Here is an 18,404-nt window from a genome sequence, read left to right on the forward strand (position 1 = left end):
GGCTGCTGTTGGGAATAAGAGGCCAACAGTGGGATCATGTTGAGGTCCCATTCACCCCACCAATAAAAGAGGTGGGGGGAGGGGGAGAGTAGCAGGATTCGCCTCCTTCCAGAAGCTGTAGCGGGAGAGGAGCTGGCTGGTCCCCCAGTCAAGAGGTTGATGGGGGAGAGTGTGGGACACTTTTCTCCCAGCCAAACACTGCAGCCGGAGGGGTGCAGAGAGCTTCCTAGGTACCTGACCCCTAGTAGCCAGAGGCTGATGCGATGGCATCACTCAGATGCCGCCATGCTCAACGCTGGAGGCACTACAGAGAACTGAGGAGAGAGATTCCCTGAACAGCCGAGGAACCCCAGCCACAGCTACCTCGCCTGCAGATGGGGATTGTGAAAGTGCGAGTATTTGAGGATGCTCCCTGGAGTCCTGACACGTCCCATCTCCAGTCCCTGGCCCCAGGCCACAAAGCCTGGGCTGCACTTTCCCCCCTGCAGTCTCTGACCCTTGCACTAGCAGAAGCTGCCAGCTCTCCCCAGCACTAGCAGCTCCCTTAGTGGAAGACAGGCAGGCAGGCAGCTGGCCTTGGAGACCCCACGCCATTTAACCCTGAACTGCTCAGAGCAGAGTGGGGTTAAAACACTAACGGCTGGTCCCCACCACAGTCAAACTGGTGCAGCAGGGAGAGATTTTAGGGGGGAAATCTCAGCACCTAGGCAGACCCCCTGGGCCTGCTCTCATTGACTCAACAGGGCAGGTTCAAGCCCTGGAGGAGTAGCTAAGCAACCAAAGAGTTAGTCTTTAAAGTGCTACAGAACTCTCATTGTTTAAGCAACCAAAGGAAATCCACAGAAAAATACACAGCTAAACTCTTCTGAACCTCACAAGGGAATGAGGAACTTGGCAGAGCTGAAAACAGGAACTGTTGAATCCCCAACCACAAGAAGGTCAAAAGTTTAGATCTCCCTCCATCTGTGGTAACAGGTACTATGCCTTTAAGGGCTGAGCTTCCCAGAAGAAGAGGCTGGGCAGGGCATTGTGATAGTCTTGTCCTGCAGAGCCCCTTGGAACCAAGACACCCCTAAGGAGATCTCTTGTAAGCACTGAGCAATGACCCAACACCAGGCAACCTCAGTTCATAATAATGATCATAAATAGACTAGGAAGGATTAGATTGTTTAATTTTATTTAACTTATATATGTTCACTTTCATTTCCAACTATTTTTATATTTTATGGACTCCAATTTCAATTTATTTTTGCGCTAGCAGGATCCTTTCTTTTTTAAAAGCCTCAGATCCTATTTTTAATTTTTGCAGAAGAAAGGTCAGCTTGGGACTATAATGACTGTAAAAGGGGAGAGCCAAAAATACGATTGTTACATTTCCAGTTAGTTTCTCACATGACAGAGCCGAAACTGGTAACAAAACAGGGCATTTGATGTCTGCAAAATTGTACACGGTGTGGGCCTGAGCCCGAAGTCGGATCCAGGCAGACGCAAGGACCTGCCTGGGCAAATCCAGTTATAGAATTGGGTCCCATATGTTTGCATCTTGCAAGTTTGTTTCCACTAGCTCTTGGCTACACAGAGAAACAGATGATAATGGACCATTACCGCTTACAGTCAAACCTTCTGGCCTTAATTCTGTATATCGACCCCTGGAATTCCTCCCAAACCCTTAAGGAAAACAAATAGCAGAGAAATGGTTTGAAGCATACTGGACTTGAACCAAAAGATGAATGCTGAAATCAATAGGAGATTTATTAATTTATATTGTGGGTAGCACCTAGGGGGCTTCTGCTAATTTGATGTTCCCACTGTGCTACGTGCTGTACAAACATATAGTAAGTCTCTGTCCCAAAGAGTTTGCAATAAGATCTGGATCTCATCCAAGACCAGTTCATTCTTGAGTGTCCTGCTTTTATTGTGTCCTATGCACCTATGGGGTCAAACATTGACTGGCTACGTAATTGGAACAGGTCCCTATTGCTCAGGGCTTCTTGCACTGCTTGGAACTGAGACCAGCTGGCTTGTGACAAATAGATTAATAGTTTCAATGCTTGGAATGGCGGTGGGGGAGGGGGGGTCAATGTCCACTTAAAAATCAACCATGTGCATCTGATCACCTGTCTGTTACCTCTTGGCGTGTCTAGCAACCGCCAAAGATGGCACCTCCTGGAAGAGATTAAAGGAGACAAATGTTTTCTTGTGGTTTTCATCTTGCTTTGCGTTTTTGACAGTGCCTGCAGCCGGAGTCACTGCCTGCCCTGTCGTCTGTGCGGGTCGTTCACACAGACACCGGAGAGAGGGGAAAAAATACAAAAACTGGCAGAGGCAGAGTCTGAAACTTCAGGCTTCTGTGATGAAACTGAGGCAATTTCAAGGTGGTGCTGGCCCTTTAAGAACCAGTCTTGGGGAGCCGGCTCCTGGAAACCGACTTGCTTTGTGTTATCAGTGTGATCTGTGGCCGGGGTTGGATCCTGCCCCCTTGAGCTCTGCGTGCACCTGACAGGAAGGCAGCAGGTCTGTCTGCATTGCTGGGTGTTGCCAGAGCAATCTCGACTTCATTTCTTCTGCACTTCTCAGCAGCAATTCCCAAGACACAAAGGGCTGGTGCCTTCTGGTGGGCGAGCACGGGTAGCACGCGATGAGTTGCCATCGCAGCCGGCCCCAGCACAGGGTTAGCCCCTTTTCACCTTGGGGTGAACTTATCCTCCCCCAGCCGGTTGGACAAATGGGTAAACTGAGGCACAGACAGGCGCCTTGAGTGAGCCGGAGTCAGTGACAGGGCGGGGTATAGAACTCAGGCGCCTGAAACGAGGAACTGCTGCAAAATGTTTACTCGAAATGAATTGGGGGGGCGGGGGAGCCAGGACTCCTGGGTTCTATTCCCGGACCCAGCTCTAGCGGGGAGAGTAGGAGGGATGCGAGCCAGGGCTCCTGATTCTCTGGGGCTTTGGGCAGATCACTTAGCGCCTCTGAGCCTCCGTCTGCCCCTCTGCAAGGTGCAGGGGATCATACTGGTGGGGGGAAGGGCTGAGGTTCAGCGGATGCGGTTGTGATGCGCTTTGAGATCCCCGGGATCTCTAGCCAGCCTCGGGCAGAGGGGAGCCAGGGGGACGGGAAACCAGCCCCAGGCCGGGGAGCTGGGCCCTCGGAGTAACGCAGGGTCCCGCGCCTCTGATTGGAGCCGGTGCTCGCAAAGTGGGGGGCTGCGGGCACCCCCCCCCGGGACTCCATGCACCCCCCCACCCACTCCACGCCCAGGGGCGCCATGCACCTCCCCCCATCTGCACCCCTCCGCCCCCAGCTCCAGGCACCCTCCATGCCCGGCCAGGGCCTCCGCGCAGCCTCCGGGGGCTGGGGGGTGACTCCTTGCCCCGCGTCCCCCCCCCGCGGGGCTGGGTGTCCCCGACCGCCTGGGGACCTGGAGGCGGAGACAAGCGGGGCCGCATCATCACGTACTGGGAAGCCGCCGCCGGACGGAGCCCCAGTGTCTGATTCATCCTGCGCCGAGGGGAGGAACAACAGGAACCAGGGCTGAGCGGAGCCATGGCAGGTACCGGCCCGGAGCCCCCCCGCCTGCACCCCTCCGTTCCTGGGCTGGGTCCCCCCAGCTGCCGGGCCGGGGCCCTTCCCCGGCAACCCGCCCCTGCTGCGGAGTCAGACCCCCGCACGCGGCCGGGCCCCCCCATCGCTCCCCCTCCCCCGTGCCACACCCCCTCCCCCAACGCACACCCCCCGTGCCACACCCCCTCCCCCCATGGCACACTTCCTCCCCCTTGGCACCCCCCGCACCCCCCTCGCACACTCCGCCCCCACACCACATCCTCCGCCCCCCGGCACACTCCTCCCAGCCCTCCCCCCCCCCGCATCCCTCCAGCTGCTGATCCCTTTCCAAGGTCCTGGTCCTGTTTGGAAAGATCCGCCTGGCCCTCCTGTCACCCGCCTGCCTTGGGTGCCCCCTGCCCAGCTGGTGGGGGAGGGGGGGTAGAGGGGCAGTTCCCCACCCACTGGCGCCTTGCTCTACAACTCCTGGGGGAGACTGGATTGGACCTGCCGTCCCTGAGCCAAGGGGGATTTCCCCAGAGGGGCCGGGGCTGGTGCTGTAGAAATCCCGACCCATATTGCAGCAGCAGAGCCCCAGTCCTGCCACTGCTGGGGGTGGGTGCACAGAGCCCCCAGTCCGGGGGGGCTTGGATCTCCCAGCCCCAGCAATAACCGCTTCTGTGTGGGAGGAGGGGCACCGACCTGCCCAGCAAGCTGGGGGGGGGCTGCATTAACTCGCCCCTCCCCCACTCATTCCAACCCCCCCCCCCTCCAGTAAGGGAATTATAGAATAATGGGGATTAGGGCAGTGACCTCGTCCACGGGCTGGGAGGTGAAAGGCCCATCTCAGGTTGTTGCAAAGCGGTTCTGCTCCGGACAAACCTGGAAGCTGGGGGTGGATTGCGGGGGGGGGGAGCACTGGCAGGGTCTAGGGGCGGGTGCATCTCTGTGGCTTTAGGGCTCCCCTGGGCTGCAGCTGGGAGACCTGGGCGCTGGCCCATGGGTGACATGTGGCCACAATGCGGTTGTGAATTGACACTGTCCTCCCTGGGCTGTGTCCCCCCCGGGCGCTGGGAATCTGCTCCTCCGCTGTGGGGGGGCAGCAAGGGGCCCTGCCTCCCATCGCTTGCCCTGCAGTGCCAGGAGCAGCTTTGCTGGGCTGCTGCCCCATCCCATGCCATCCCTGCTGCAGCGGCTCTGTAGCGCCCCCCACTGGTAACCTGTTGTAGTGGGCGGGGGGCTCAGAGCCAGAAATTGGCACCGAACGCTGACCTGAGCGAACGTTGCCCCCTTTTCCCACCTTGCAAATTGCCCATGAAATTCTCCAGTTTCTTCCATATTTAAGATCCTTCGTGGATTTCCTCCCGCGCCAATGAGCCCTGTGGGGTTATGCGGGTCACACGATACCGTTGCTGGGGTGGCTGGAAATCTTCCTCTCAAATGGGCCATTTAGAATTTGTTGGTGGTGAATATTCAGACCCCTGACTAGGTTTGGAGGGATTTGCCCTGGTGATGCCCTGGTGCGTGGAGATCCTTGTCTGTGACCGGGCAAGGGGGGGGCGAAGGCGGCTGCATCGGTATTCACTTTTGAATTCAAACCAAGATTCTCAGGCAGTTTAACGCGGCTCCAAGAGGGAGGCTGGGCTGTTGGGACAGGCGGACCCGGCTGGCGAGCGGATCAAGCAAAGGGCTCCACGCAGCCATGAGCTGTGATGATGTCTGTGCTGATCCCTGCTCGTGTGAGTTGTACAACCAAGACCCAGCTGTCCGGCAGGGCCCCCTCGGGCATCTCTAGAGCTGGGAAGCCGGGTGAGCTAGCCAGCTCCCTGGGCGGTGGGATTCTTCTCAGCTAACCCACATGACACCCCCGTCAGCCATTCAGAAAAGCAGGTGGTAGGTGCCTTTTGCTGGCAGGTCATCCAGCTCCGTCTCCTCCCCACGAGGTCCGAGCAGGGATGCTTTGGCGGGGAAGGGGGTGACGAGGGTTGGATCGGCATAGTTAGGACTCTGGTGTGTGGCGGGGGGGGGGGGGGGGGGGGCGCGCAAGGCATCTGTGGAGAGGACAGTCCAGATCGGCTGGTCCCTGGTTTTCCTTTTTCCTTCTCAAAGAGGCGATAGCAGCGGGTTGCTTTGGATATTGGCCCGAAACCAGTGAAACCATCTAAGGAAGTTTGGGAAGTTGCTGCTGCCTGCAGCTAAAGCGCCGTATATTGACCAGCCAGCCAGTTTCCTCTTATTTATTTATTAATTAAGCTTGGCTTTGAATTTCCCAGAGGTACCCAGAGAACTAAAATATAGGGGGCCAGCTCCTCAGTGAGGTAAACCAGCATCACTTCATCAAAGACAGTGGAGGGTAGGAGGGAGGTGGAGCAATGGGCTGGGTCCTGGGAGACCTGGGATCAATTCCTGGCCCGGCCACAAACTCCTTGTGTGACCATGAGCGAGTCATTCAGTTGGCACTAAAATAGCCTGTTGGTTTTATGATAAAGGTAATAATAATAATCCTTCCTAGCTCTTCTATGGGACTTTCAGATCAACAGATGGAAAGCAATTTACAAAGGAGGGCAGCAGCATTATCCCTATTCTACAGATGGGGAAACTGAGGCACAGAGGGGCAATGACTTGCCCAAGGTCCTCCAGCAGGCACTTGCCGAGCCCGGGGTCTGCCTGGCCTCCTTCCTGCTTCTTTTTGTTTGTTTGACTTAATAGCGAAGAGCAGTTTTAGGGTCCAAATTTTCAAAAATGCCAAGGGATTTCTGGGGCCCGATTTGAAACCCTTCAGAGGGCCCAGTTTCCAGAAAGTGCTGTATGCCCACCCCTCTGCCTGCCAGACCCCGGTCAGGTGCCTGTAGATGGGTGCACAAAATCACTAGACCCTGCTGAAAACTTAGGCCTTAAAATTTGGTTTTAGTTTTAAACATCACCCGTGTTGTTAAGATCTCAAGGAAAGCCGTGACGTTAAAGGCTGGCTTGTCTTTTTAACAGCGACCCTTTAACAGACTCATGGGTTTAGTCTCCTGACCTATTAATAATTGTACTGACCCTGCCGCCTGCCGTACCCCCACCTGTCTGAGGGTCCAAAGCACTTCGCAAACTTGAGTGAGTTCAGCCTCCCAAACCCCTGTTAAGTAGATCAGCCTGGTCAGCCTCCCTTTAGATGGGGAAACCGAGGCACGGAGCAGGCATGCGGCCCGTCCAACATCACGCAGGGAGTGGGCGGTGGAATCTGGAGTGAGACTTGGGCTCCCTGCCCCTTGGCTCCTTGCTCTAACCGCTAGATCTGACACCGGGATAGAATGGGTGTTAGACACCCATAGGCCATGTTCTGTTCTGGAGCCGGGGATGGCCCCCAGGAGTCCTGGCTCCCCCTTCCCCAGCTCAGGCTGTGGCTTTTGTTTCCCAGCCCTGGATGCTGATTCCCCCGGACCTGAGGAGGGGCTGGAAGAGGACGAGGAGGAGCTGGAGATGAGCTTGGAAGACCCTGAAAACGAAAGCCCCGGGAAGCCAGCCCTGGGCGGGCGCGGCTACCTCCTCACGCGGCGCAGCATCACGCTGCGAGTCCTGCTCAAGGACGGCCTGATCGAGCCGGGGGAGGGCGTGCTCTCCATCTACTACCTGGTGAGGGCAGCGGGCGGGCGGGCGCCGAGCGGGCTGGGGCTCCGTCCCCGCTGGCTGGCACCAACGCGCGCCTGCTGCTCCCGGGGGGCTGGGGGTGCCCGTGGCTCCAGAATGGCCGCCCTTGGCTCCGAAAGCCTCTTTAATGGTTACTTGGGGGGCCACGGGGGCCAGCCTGCGGCCACAGGGCCAAGCAAAAGTGGACTAACACCAAACAGGGATCCCCACATGACAGCCTCCCCCGCCCCACAACCTGGGGGGGGGGGGCTCTGATCTTCCTCCCCCTCCACAGACAGACTCTCCTTGCTTTGCCATCCCTTCCCCTCACACTCCCAGACCCGGGTCCTGCCTCGATCCCCTTCGGGGGCCCAGAGCTGCCCAGCAGCGGGTTTTTGTTGCTGGTGAATCTGGCCCAGGAGCGATTTCCTCCTGTCCCAAGCCCGGCGAGCGTGTCTGCCTGCCCGTGGGGAGTGGGACTCCTGGGTCGATGCCCGCACAGCCGCTCGAGGGGCAAAGCTCAGGCACCTCTGGGGATAGGAGAATCCCCTGCCCTCCTCCTCCTCGCTGGGCCTTCCTCAGGGGCTTCCGCCCCGTGGCATCGTGTGAACGGAGGTGGCTGCTTCCCTCCTGCTCTCCCAGGGGAAGAGGTTCCTAGGGGACCTGCTGCCCGACGGGAAGATCACCTGGCAGGAGACGGGGCAGGTGTTCAATTCGCCCAGCGCCTGGGCCACGTACTGCAAGAAGCTGGTGAACCCGGCGAAGAAATCGGGATGCGGCTGGGCCTCGGTGAGGTACAAGGGGCAGAAGCTGGACCAGTGCAAGGCTGCCTGGCTGAAGAAGCACCAGCCCAACGTCTGCGCGGCCGAGGAGGTGAGTTGGGTGCCGGCCCCTGTCCCCCTCCTGGGTCGAACCTGCATGGCAAGGGAAGGGACCCCTGGGATCCACTTCCCCTTTTGCCCCCAGGAAAGGAGGGAGGATTGGAGGGGCCTGTTTGCCATAGGAGGGAGGAAGCCCTAGAGGGACACGAAGGCTCAATTCCCCTGGCCTCCGGGACGCTGCGGGGTTGCGCAGATGCCAGGTTTGCAGCGCTGCTGCGTGGTGGTTTATACTGCAGTCGCGCCCAGGAGTCCCCATTGTGGACCAAGCCTTATTGCGCCAGGTGCTGCACAAACACAGAACACAACAGCCCCTGCCCCGAGCAGCTTGCAATCCGACTTCCCTCCTGGGTTCTGGGACCGCAGGTCGTGACCTCTCTAGGTTCCATTTGTTCTCTCCCACCTCTTGGTGGGAGCTGTTCCCCTCCACCTCCCCCCCATCCCCTGACTGGCTCTGTGTGTCTCGCCCTATCTCCCATAGCCCCCAGGGGACCCTGGACCACTGGAGGGCACAGGGGAACCAGGTCCGCAGGAACTTCTAGAAGATGATGGCCCCCTGTGCTGGAAAGAGGCCTGGGCTCTTAAGCCTCCGTTTTGAATGTGTTTGTAACTGTGCTGGCTGCCGGATATTAGAGAGACATGGTGGGGGAGGGAATAGCTTTTATTGGACCGGCTCCGGACGGTGAAAGAGATGAGCTTCCGCGTTTACAGGGCGCCAGAGGGAAGGAGAGCTTTGTGTGGCTTGAAAGCTTGTCTCTTTCACCCAGTAAAAGACGTTGCTGCCCCCGCCTTGTGTCTCTAGGTTTTTAAAGGCACGTAGGCCGGGCTGTGCTGAGCGTCACAACACCGAACTGAGTTAGTACCTCTGAGAACCTACCCGGGGGACAAATATTTAATAACGGGCTCGTCAGACTGGCCGAGAAAGGCCGAACACAAGCCAAGAGCTGGAAGTTGAAGCTAGACAAATACAGCCAGGAAATAAGGTGCCCGTTTTTGATGCACCTTTGACATTTTTTGCCAAGGGTCGTGATGACGGCTCTGTCCCCAGCGATTTTGAAATCCACATCGGACGTTCATGTGCAAGACGCGCTGTGGGAATTATTGTGGGGAAATTCCCTGGCCTGTGCTCTGCGGAAGGTCAGGCTTAGATGAGTGCAAGGCCCGGCACCCATCGACCTGAAGTGCGGCTCCCTGACTTTCTATTCCAATTGATTTTATTTTTAACAGTAGAATCTGTACCGAGCCTATCAAAGCCTGCCTCCTTTCCACGTCACATTGACCACATGGTCCGACGTGCGCCCATAAGTATATCTCAGTATATCCCTTGTGTGATAACCGTAATGTTACCACCGCAACCAACGCAGAACTCGGCGTGTTTGAGCGTTTGTCGTATGTTATTTTTGGGCCCCAGTGAGTTGCTGGAAAGAAATGGATCGATTCTTAATTCCATTGAAGAGAAAATGGGAAAGTGAAACAGGAGGAAAAGCAGCTAAGGCCGTAACTGTGGATATTAATGAAATGAACAAACAAAAGTTTTAGTTAGTGGCTCTGTACCGTTACATCAGGAAGGAGCAGCAAGCAGTGTCTTCACTGAGGAGTTGATGTGGCTCGCACATGGAAGGTTTTTTGCCAAAGTGGCCCCCGCTTGAAAAATAGTGAAGATCACTGGACTAGATGATCACAATGGTCCCTTCTGGCCTGGGAATCTATGAATGAAGAAGCTTAAATCTCATTTTCAAACGGGATCAGAGGCACTTTGGAGTCTAAACACCTTTAAAAGTCTGGGCTTTCTTTTCTTGTGACCAGCTGAGGAGAGCAGGAGGGAGGTTGGATGTCTCCCAGCTGGACCTTATTCACCCGATACAGGCCCTAGACCGGCAGGCGTTCCGATGCCCGAGGGAACGGGCAGGACAGCGGCCATGCAGCACTGCCAGCTGGCACCTTACCCCGTGGCGGTGCTGGTGGCAGTCACTTCTTTGAGTTATCGCTGTGCCAGCAGAGGGTGCCCATATGGCTCTGCCCCTGTGAAATGTCCCTGCAGAGACCTGGACCCTGGGGCATGGGAGTCCTTAGGGGTCTGGCCTGGGGGGTGAGTAAGAAGCACCGGTTCTGCACTGAGGCCTGCAGGGGACAGGATTGTCATATCACCCCCACCCCCTCTCTCCCCACCCTGCAGGGTTTGGTGAGCGAAGGGGAGGAGGAGGACTTGGCGGAGGAGGAGGAGGAGACGGCCAGGGATGGTAAAATCGCCATCTCGGAGCCCGTTCTTGGCAAGAAACTGGAGGAGAAAAGCAGGAAGCAGCAAAGCAAGAGCCTGGTGGAGCAACACAGCGCTGGTAAGGCTGGGTTAAAGGCTAGGAACGGCCTGCTCTGCACTGGGGATGGGGGCTTCTGGTCTGCTCTGCTCCCTGGTGGGTGGGCATCTAAGGGGCAGGATGTGGATTGACCAGGGTAATTCTTAGCCATTGCATCTCACTTCTCCCTTTCCCCGATGCCTCTGCCCATCTAGCACCGCTCACCTTGCCGTCCCGCCCTCCTGCCTCGGCACTGGGGGGTGTGAGAGCCTTCCTCTCTGCAGCCCCTGCCTCCTGAAGCCATCTCTCTGCCTCGTTGCTTATGCCTTCGTTGCAAAACAGTAATTTTCAACAATCTCCAAGACTAGTGGCGGTGGGGGTGCAGGTTCGTTTCACCTCGATGTCACTAGCCCAGGACAACCCTAGGCCTCACGCTCTGGGGTCGGCCTCCACTAGCTACGTGGAGGTCAAAAGCCACGGGACCTGGTCTCCATGAGGATTTTCCGGTCCGTCTACACTGCTGTGACCTCCCTGAGCTAGCTTTGATGGCGCTAACTCGAATAACAATGAATGACAGACACGCCGCGGCAGCGTGCACAGCATCACGGGCTGGCCCCGCTCGCAGGACGCTGGTAACCTCCGCGAGCGGCTGTTGCAGCTGTGCTGCTCTTGTTACTGGAGCTAGCCTGGATCTAGCTAAAGCGTCTACACCTGCTGCAGGCGCCCCGCCCAATTGCAGTGTAGATGCACCCTTAGATCCATTAGCTAACTCAGTGTATAAACCCACCTGTTCTTTTGCAGTGAAGACACAGCCACAGACTCTCTATTGCCCTGCACCCCGTGCTGGCAGCATTCTCGACGCACACTGGCAAAGGGTGGGAATGCTGCATGCCAGCCTCGGGGCACAGGGTGGAGATGATTCTCCCACAGCTCAGCGAGGCTGTCGCCAGACTCTGGACTCTGGAGTTTTGGTTTTAGGGTCGCTGACGCTGCCAACCCCACTTTGGCCCCAAGTTCCCGGCAGGTTTTGTAAAAACAAAGTCCAGGATCATCAAAAACCGTTTGGGTGAGATTTAAATGCTAAAGAAAGCGTTTCATAGGATTCCTCTGGCAGCCTCTGTGGTCTCCAGATTTGCAGCCCTGCCTCCAGGCCTGAAGTGAAACTGACCAGAAAGAACAAATGAAACTGACACCTCTGCATTCATCCTGGGCAGAGAGAACCTCAGAACAAGATAGGGAGGCGCCAGCTAGATTGTAAAGCTTCTTCCGGATCATAGGAATTGCTATACTGGTTGGAATGGTGACTCCAACAAATCCAGTGTCCTACCTCATCTTCAGTTCAATTGTTTATTAAGGCAGTGCCTCAGGACCAGCCAAGATCAGGGCCCCATTGTGCTCAACACTGCACAGATGCAGAGTAGTCATCAGTCCCTGCCTGGGAGAGCTTATCCTCTAAACAGGCAGGACAGACAAAGGGTAAGGGGATCAGGAAACATATATGTTTGTAGAGCACCTAGCGCAGCCAGGTGCTGGTCCATGCTTGGGGCATCTGGGTGCTATAGTAATACAAATCATAAATAACACCACACACGTAGAGTGAATGTGATGGCAGCAAATGGGACAGTGGCAGCACCAGATGCTTCAGAGGAAGATGTTAGGAATGCTGCAATGGGCAGTTATGAGAGAACCTACCCATAGGGGAGGTTTCTTCCTGACCCCAGGAAGTTAATGATTGGCTTATGCCCTGAAGCATGAAAGTTATATGCAAATTTATCCTGTTGAATGGCTGTCTCAGATGGTTGTCCTGTTGTAGGGATCTCAGGTGGTCACAGAGAGGAGGAAATAGGTTATTTTTTATTAATAATAATAATCCCCAGCTCTTATGTATCATTTTTCATTAGTAGATCTCAAAGTGCTTTCCAAAGGAGTTCAGCAGCATTATGCCCATTTTACAGATGGAGAAACTTAGGAACAGAGCACAGAAGTGACGTGTCCAAGATCACACGTAGGCCAGTGGCAGAGCCAGAATTAGACCCCACGTCCTCTGAGTCCCAGTCCACTGCTCTGTCTACTAAGTCACACTGCCTCCCTGGTTTGATTTTTAACCAGACAGCGTCTCCTTTAGCTGGACGTCAGTAAACCAGGACAGCAGATGTAAGCGAAGGGTTAATTCTGTCTGGAGATTTGCACCGGAAGTGAGATGAGTCCCTGGGAACTTTCCCTCCTTCCCTCCTGAATGTGTGGCATAACTGGACTGAGTGAGGACTTGTCTCTTTATCTTTGCAGATAATGGACCCCATGGGAAGAGACTGGAGAGCAAGAACCGCACCCCCGTCCGTTACTGCACCCTCGGAAGCCGGGACTCTGCCAGGTACCGCCCCACTGCAGCCCCTTCTTCGGAGACTGCAGCGCCCTTCCCAGTGTGCCTCTGTCCCACTGTTGGCAAAGCTGGCGGGAGAGCTAGTTATTCTGTCAATGCCAATGTGTCCCCACCCCCCTTCTCACCTGCAGCGCCCCTGCTGCTCCACTCCTGACACTCACCCCCTGCTGCACAGCTCTGTGGCTTCCCCTCCATCCTGTCCTGCATCACCCCTGCTATTCCAGTCCCGGGCCTGCCCACCAACACACAGCTCTATCTGCCCAAATCCAACCTGGGCCTGACTATTCCGGCTCCTGGTAACCCCAGCCCAGGGGGGAGAGGCTCAATTTCCCACAGGACAGAAGGCTTCTCCCCCCCAACTCCTGGGTCCTCAGCCCAGCGTGTTGGTGTTTAGAAGAGACAAACCCCAGAGGGCCAGGCGGGGGGTGATTCAGGCCAGCGCAGGCTGGGATGTGGGGACGCGTCTCGGAAATCGGGGTTTTTGCGTTCCAGGAACCCCCACACCCTGGTGGAAGTGACCTCCTTCACCGCCATCAACAAGTTCCAACCTTTCAACGTGGCCATCTCCAGTAACGTGCTGCTGCTGCTGGTATGTACCAGCCACCCCTCACCCCCCGCCCCCCCCAAAACCCCGGGAACACTCCCTCCATCGTGGCGCTGTTAAGGTAGGTGAGGTTCACGAGGCTGCATCCCCTTCCTGGGTCTGGTGGCACCACAGCCGCTGGGGGGAGAGGGGCACCACGAGCCGACTGAAACTTCCACTGGCCTCTTCCTAGAGCATCCCCGGGCGGGACAGTGCCCAGGGCGGAAGGGCTGCCGCACGCAGGGCGATCGCTAACCGTAGGAGGGGCAGTTTGAGGGAGGAGGCTGATGACGGGTGAAGAATGGGCCTGCTGAAGAAACTGCTGGTCGCCTGAAGAAATGTGGGTCCCGGGCTAAAAATATACGAGCTGTTGTGGTGGAGGCAGCCAGCCACGTGCTGTGCGTGAGAGAGAGAGATCTGCCCAGCTGGGGATGTCAGCAGAGACTACAGAAAATGATCCCCCCTCCCCACCCCAAAGGGTAGCCGGCCTTTGGGCTCTTAAAGGGGCCACCCCCCTCTCCTGTTGGCCAGATCAACTTGCAGACTAGTAGCAACGTCCTGGGACTCCTTCAGGATCAAAGCAAGACCCGGGGGCTGCATCGTGTTGTATTAACATTGCCTCGGCCCCAAGGTGTGTGTGTGGAGGGGAGGGAGAATCACAGATCCGCACAGCCGGGGAGACGTTGAACCAAGGGTGACACCCGCAGAATGCAGCAGACTCGGGGCTGGGCTGTCACCCAGACACCTCCTGCTGGAGACTTGCGGGGGGGGGGGTGTGTGCAACACCTTTGGGTGCAGGTGTGGGAGCCGGGCAGGGAAGGGCTGGAGCGGGGAGGGGGAAGGGAACTGCCCTTGTTTTAAACTCTCCCGCGTTCCCTCTTTAGGACTTTCACAGCCACCTGACGAGGAGTGAGGTGGTTGGCTACCTGGGAGGCAGATGGGACACCAGCAGCCAGTGTAGGTACACGCTGAGGTTTGGGGTTCGTTTCGCTGGGGCTGTCCCGGCCACGCCAGGCTCTTCCTAGGCTGCCTGGGGGCTGAGATGCAAGGCCCCGGTTTGGGCCCGCGAGGCTCCCAGGCTGGGGGCGTTAACTCCAAGCAGCTTGTCCCGGCTGGTTGGATGGTGGGGCCGGCTGCCGGCTCCGAGCTGACCCGTGGCTTTTCTTGCAGTGCTGACGGTGCTGCGAGCGTTCCCCTGCCGCACGCGCCTCCAAGACGCCGAATCAGCCGCCACAGTCGAGGAGGAGGTAACCGGGGAGGAGGCATTAGCTCGCCCTGGCCTGCGCCTGCACCATCCCCCTGACAGCCAGGAGGCTGCGGCCCTGGGGCCACAATCTAACCCCTTCGTACCCTGCCAGGAGCCGGCTGGCAGCCACCCCCCACTCAGCCGCGGCTCTTGCACGGCCAGCGAGGTCGCGCGCCGTCCTCGAACTGGGGAGGCTGGGTGGGATGCAGCGGCTGCTGTAGGGAGCAGCAGTGTGGGGCAAAGGGACGTTGGCGCCACATCTCCCCTGGCCCTGTCTCCGGTCCCCCCAGCCCCGCGAAGCCAGCGCTGGGTTCTCCAGCCCAGCATGCCCTGACCATCTCTAATGGCTCCTTCCTCTTCTCTCTGCCCGTGCCTCAGATCTGCCAGAACCTCTTCATGCGGGGGCTGGCGCTGGTGGGCTGGTACCACAGCCACCCCTTTAGCCACGCCCTCCCCTCGCTGCAGGACATCGAGGCCCAGATGGACTACCAGCTCAAGCTGCAGGGGAGCAACAACAGCTTCCAGCCCTGCCTGGCTCTCATCTGCGGTAAGAGCAGGGCCGTGCCGGGGGAGCCAGGCGTGGGGGCTGGGGAACCAAGGGGGGGCCTGTCCTTCAGCGCAACCCGCTGGGGACACAGCTCGCCCCTCGCCCACACCAGCCAGCAGCTTGAGACCCGCTGGGCAGCCCACAAACCCCCCAGCCTGAGTCTGAAGCCCTCTGGTGCAGGGCACCAGGCTGCTCCCTCCCCAAGGTGCTGTGAACCCAGCCGTCCGGGCTGCCAGCTGCTGCTCCGTCTCCTTCACACCACCTCCCTGCGCTCCTGGGAGCTGCCGTCCAGCCCCTGGGAAGGCAGGGTGGGCTGCGGGGGCGGTAACCCTGCCTCAGCTCAAGCCCTGGTGCTCTCTCCCCACAGCGCCTTACTATCACGGCAACCAAGGCGTGGAGTCCAAAATCTCGCCCTTCTGGGTCATGCCACCGCCCGAGGTGAGTTCCCCAGTAGGGAGGCAGGGGCCAGGGCCAGGCCAGTGCTGGCGTCACAGCCCTGGGCGCAGAGCAGTCATGAAGTTTCCGCCCCCGCCACTCCTGCTGGCTCTCCCGCCGCGGAGGGGAGGTGGACCTCGCTGGTTCTCTGCAGCTCACGCCAGCAGCTGTCAGTGGGGGATCCTGGCAACAGAGAATTGCCTGCTGTGGGGTCCCATGGCACGGGGGGGGGGGTACGCAGAAAGAGTGCACGCCGGGCCCTGGGGGCTCTTGGATACGGGCCCCTGCGGAGGGGTTGGGGAGGACTCCATTCTCTCCAGCCAGAGAAACCATCAGCCCCCTCTCATCTCTCGATAAACATCCGGGAGCCTTGGAGAGCCGTGGCCAGGAGGAGGGCGTTCCTAACGCTGCGGTGTGTGACCCCAAAAATCAAGCGTGTGCCTCAGCCGCCCCCGGCCCTTGCGTGAGCCTGGCCTCGGATGTTCCTGGCTTGTCCTGCGTTAGTCCGGGCCAGGCCCCGGCTGCAAACCACTTTGCTTCCTGTCCTCTCTCAGCAAAGGCCCAACGATTATGGCATCCCCATGGAAGTGGAGGTCACCTACGTGCAGGATGGATTCCTAACCAATGACGTCCTCCATGAGATGGTGAGATCCCTGCATGGGGGGAGGGAAACCCAAGCAGGGGCTGTGTGGCAGGCTCTCCCCTCCCCCCGCAACCTGGGGTTATCGAGCAGCACCATACACATCTCCTTTCAGTCCTAGACTGGTCTCAGTAACTTCATACCCCACGTCCACAGCCCCTCTTCCCCCGTAGCACCTGCCTGTCTCCTCCATTGTACCCGCTGGAGCACTGCTGTGCCTGCCTGTGACATGCAGCCACCCCGGGTTTGAGAGCAGCCGCAGGGAGCCAGACACGCCTCCTCACCCCAGCAGGGCAGAGCGGCGCAGGAAAGGGGCTGAAGTCAATGCATCTCCGCCTGAACTCTGCTTACAGGCTTGGGTGACCGACACACACTCATCCCCCCGAGCTGCCTGGTGCTCTGTGTTTTTAGCCAGATGAAGCAGCTCCCCCAGGCTTCCCCTCCCCATCCCTCCAGCGAGTCCCTCGCACCTTTTGTTTAGAGCCATTTCAGAGAACGAAAATGCCCCGGCTCCAAGCCGTGGTGGGAGAAACGTGCGGCCAAAGGGCCCATCTGGAGGTTGGGTGTCACCACCCTGTAGATGAGCAGTGAAGGTCAGAGATCCATTACGTGTCCACAGCCCAAACCAACTCCCCTCTCCTCCGGTGAGCAGGAGGAGTAGGCTGGAGAGGGGGACAAGCAGAGGCCCTCACTAGAACCAAGTGGGCAGAGATTCCAAGTCTAGTCTTGACCAATCCACCCTCCTTCTACACGGGACAAGAAAGGTCGGGTCCCTTGGGGCTGACAGGACAATCATCCCCCACTGCAAAATTGCAGGGCGCAGGTCCCACGTCCTATTGGACTTGAGCAATCGTTCGCCTTCCGCTGACTCCTCTTCCCTTTTGCTGCTCCAGATGCTGCTGGTTGAGTTTTACAAAGGGGCTCCAGACCTGGTGAAGTTTCACGATCTATGGAGCCAGGAGCAGACCTACTTAGATAAGCTGAAGGTGAGAGGATGGGGTTGAAACGGGGAAAAAGCAGACCCAGAATACAGCACCTGCAGAGAAGATGGTGGAGGGGGGGGGCGTGGCCATCTTTTCTGGACTTGCTCTGAGCTGCCAGAGGTGCCGGGAAGGCTGGGTCACTTTTCTTCGTTGTAGCCCTGCTCTCTGACTGGCCCTGCAGTATTAAGCTACACTGAAACAACTTGGGCCATGTGGATGTAGCACGGGGCGGGTCTAATAGCTTATAGCAGCCCCTCTGCTGCAGTCCTTACTCAAGCAAATCCAGAGCACAGGTCTAGTGCCCAGGGACAGATAACTGAGCTAGCTTAGCCACGCTGAGGATCTGCTGCCTGTAGAACTACCTTTCCTTACCGATTCGGTGCAGACCCGGGTGCTTGTCCTATGTCTCTGAGGTGGAAGACAAACTGAACCGTGCTTCCATTGCAGGGCTCCCTCGCCTCCAGGACTCCCAAAGACCAGGGCTTCGCTCACATCCTGGAACAGATCTACAGCCTCCTCAAGCACAGCAGCTGAGGCCAGGCTGGAGCCTGAATTACAATTAACTCATCATACCAGGTGCCTTTACTGCAGGGGAGGCTCAACCTGCCAGCCCTAGGGTTGGGGAGACTTAACTTGGCGGCTGAGCCCAGGGGGCACGTTAATCTGTGTTCGCAGCGACGTTGGAGCTGCACATCTCTAGCAGCCGGCGAGCTCGCGGCAGACGAGGTGCTGTTTCCCCCGCTGCTTCCCTGAACGGAGCAGTCCCCGTCCATCCCGCGCACGCAGCAGCAGCGCAGACCGGATCAGCGCTGGAGCTCCCGCGGGTGGGCCTGTGGGCTGGCGATGGGGGTGTTGTGTAGCGTGTAGCTCAGAAGGCGAGGGGACGCTGGGGGCTGGGGCAGTCTCTCTCCAGCTGTAAGTTATTCGTGGAAGCGGTAGTTCTGATTAAAAACAAGTTGCTGATGTGTGTTGTGAGACTGCAGCGCTGGGCCTGGAGCTTAGAAGGAAGCTGCGCCCCACGCCATTAAAAGGGAGACGCACGTGTGGGGGGGGAACCCTGGAGACTCCAGAAGGGAGTGTGTATGGAGAACACTCCTGCTGGCATTGAATGATGAAACCCGTCCCCCCATCTTCAGGGGAAGAGCAGCAGCTGCAGTCAAAGCTGAGAGAATTGACTGCTCTTTCCTGGAACAAGCCATCCCAGGAGGTTTTAAGGGCCCAGCCTGCGGCCAGAGTGACTTCACTTCCCCACGAGAGGGTCTATTG

The 18,404-nt window shown here is 57.9% G+C and overlaps 1 protein-coding gene across 1 annotated transcript; it reads left to right on the forward strand.

Moving 5' to 3' along the window:
* The first annotated feature begins 3,473 nt into the window (after nucleotides 1-3,473).
* Nucleotides 3,474-18,237, forward strand: MPND (MPN domain containing). The gene is made up of 13 exons (XM_067558262.1): nucleotides 3,474-3,550; nucleotides 6,944-7,158; nucleotides 7,795-8,025; nucleotides 10,207-10,366; nucleotides 12,611-12,695; nucleotides 13,197-13,293; nucleotides 14,172-14,244; nucleotides 14,458-14,534; nucleotides 14,912-15,080; nucleotides 15,448-15,518; nucleotides 16,070-16,159; nucleotides 17,049-17,141; nucleotides 17,586-18,237. Exons 1-13 carry the CDS (start codon nucleotides 3,544-3,546, stop codon nucleotides 17,670-17,672), a joined length of 1,455 nt encoding a protein of 484 aa, XP_067414363.1. The 5' UTR covers nucleotides 3,474-3,543; the 3' UTR covers nucleotides 17,673-18,237.
* Nucleotides 18,238-18,404: the final 167 nt, after the last annotated feature.

The sequence above is a fragment of the Emydura macquarii genome, unplaced genomic scaffold, assembly GCF_026122565.2.
Source record: "Emydura macquarii macquarii isolate MOO-44397 ecotype Brisbane River unplaced genomic scaffold, CSIRO-AGI_Emac_v2 contig_306, whole genome shotgun sequence".
NCBI classification, from domain to species: domain Eukaryota; kingdom Metazoa; phylum Chordata; order Testudines; family Chelidae; genus Emydura; species Emydura macquarii.

Coding starts and splice junctions, on each gene's coding strand:
- MPND (XM_067558262.1), top strand. Junction 14,245..14,457: donor ATGGGACACCAGCAGCCAGT/GTAGGTACACGC, acceptor CTTTTCTTGCAG/TGCTGACGGTGCTGCGAGCG. Junction 16,160..17,048: donor ATGACGTCCTCCATGAGATG/GTGAGATCCCTG, acceptor TTGCTGCTCCAG/ATGCTGCTGGTTGAGTTTTA.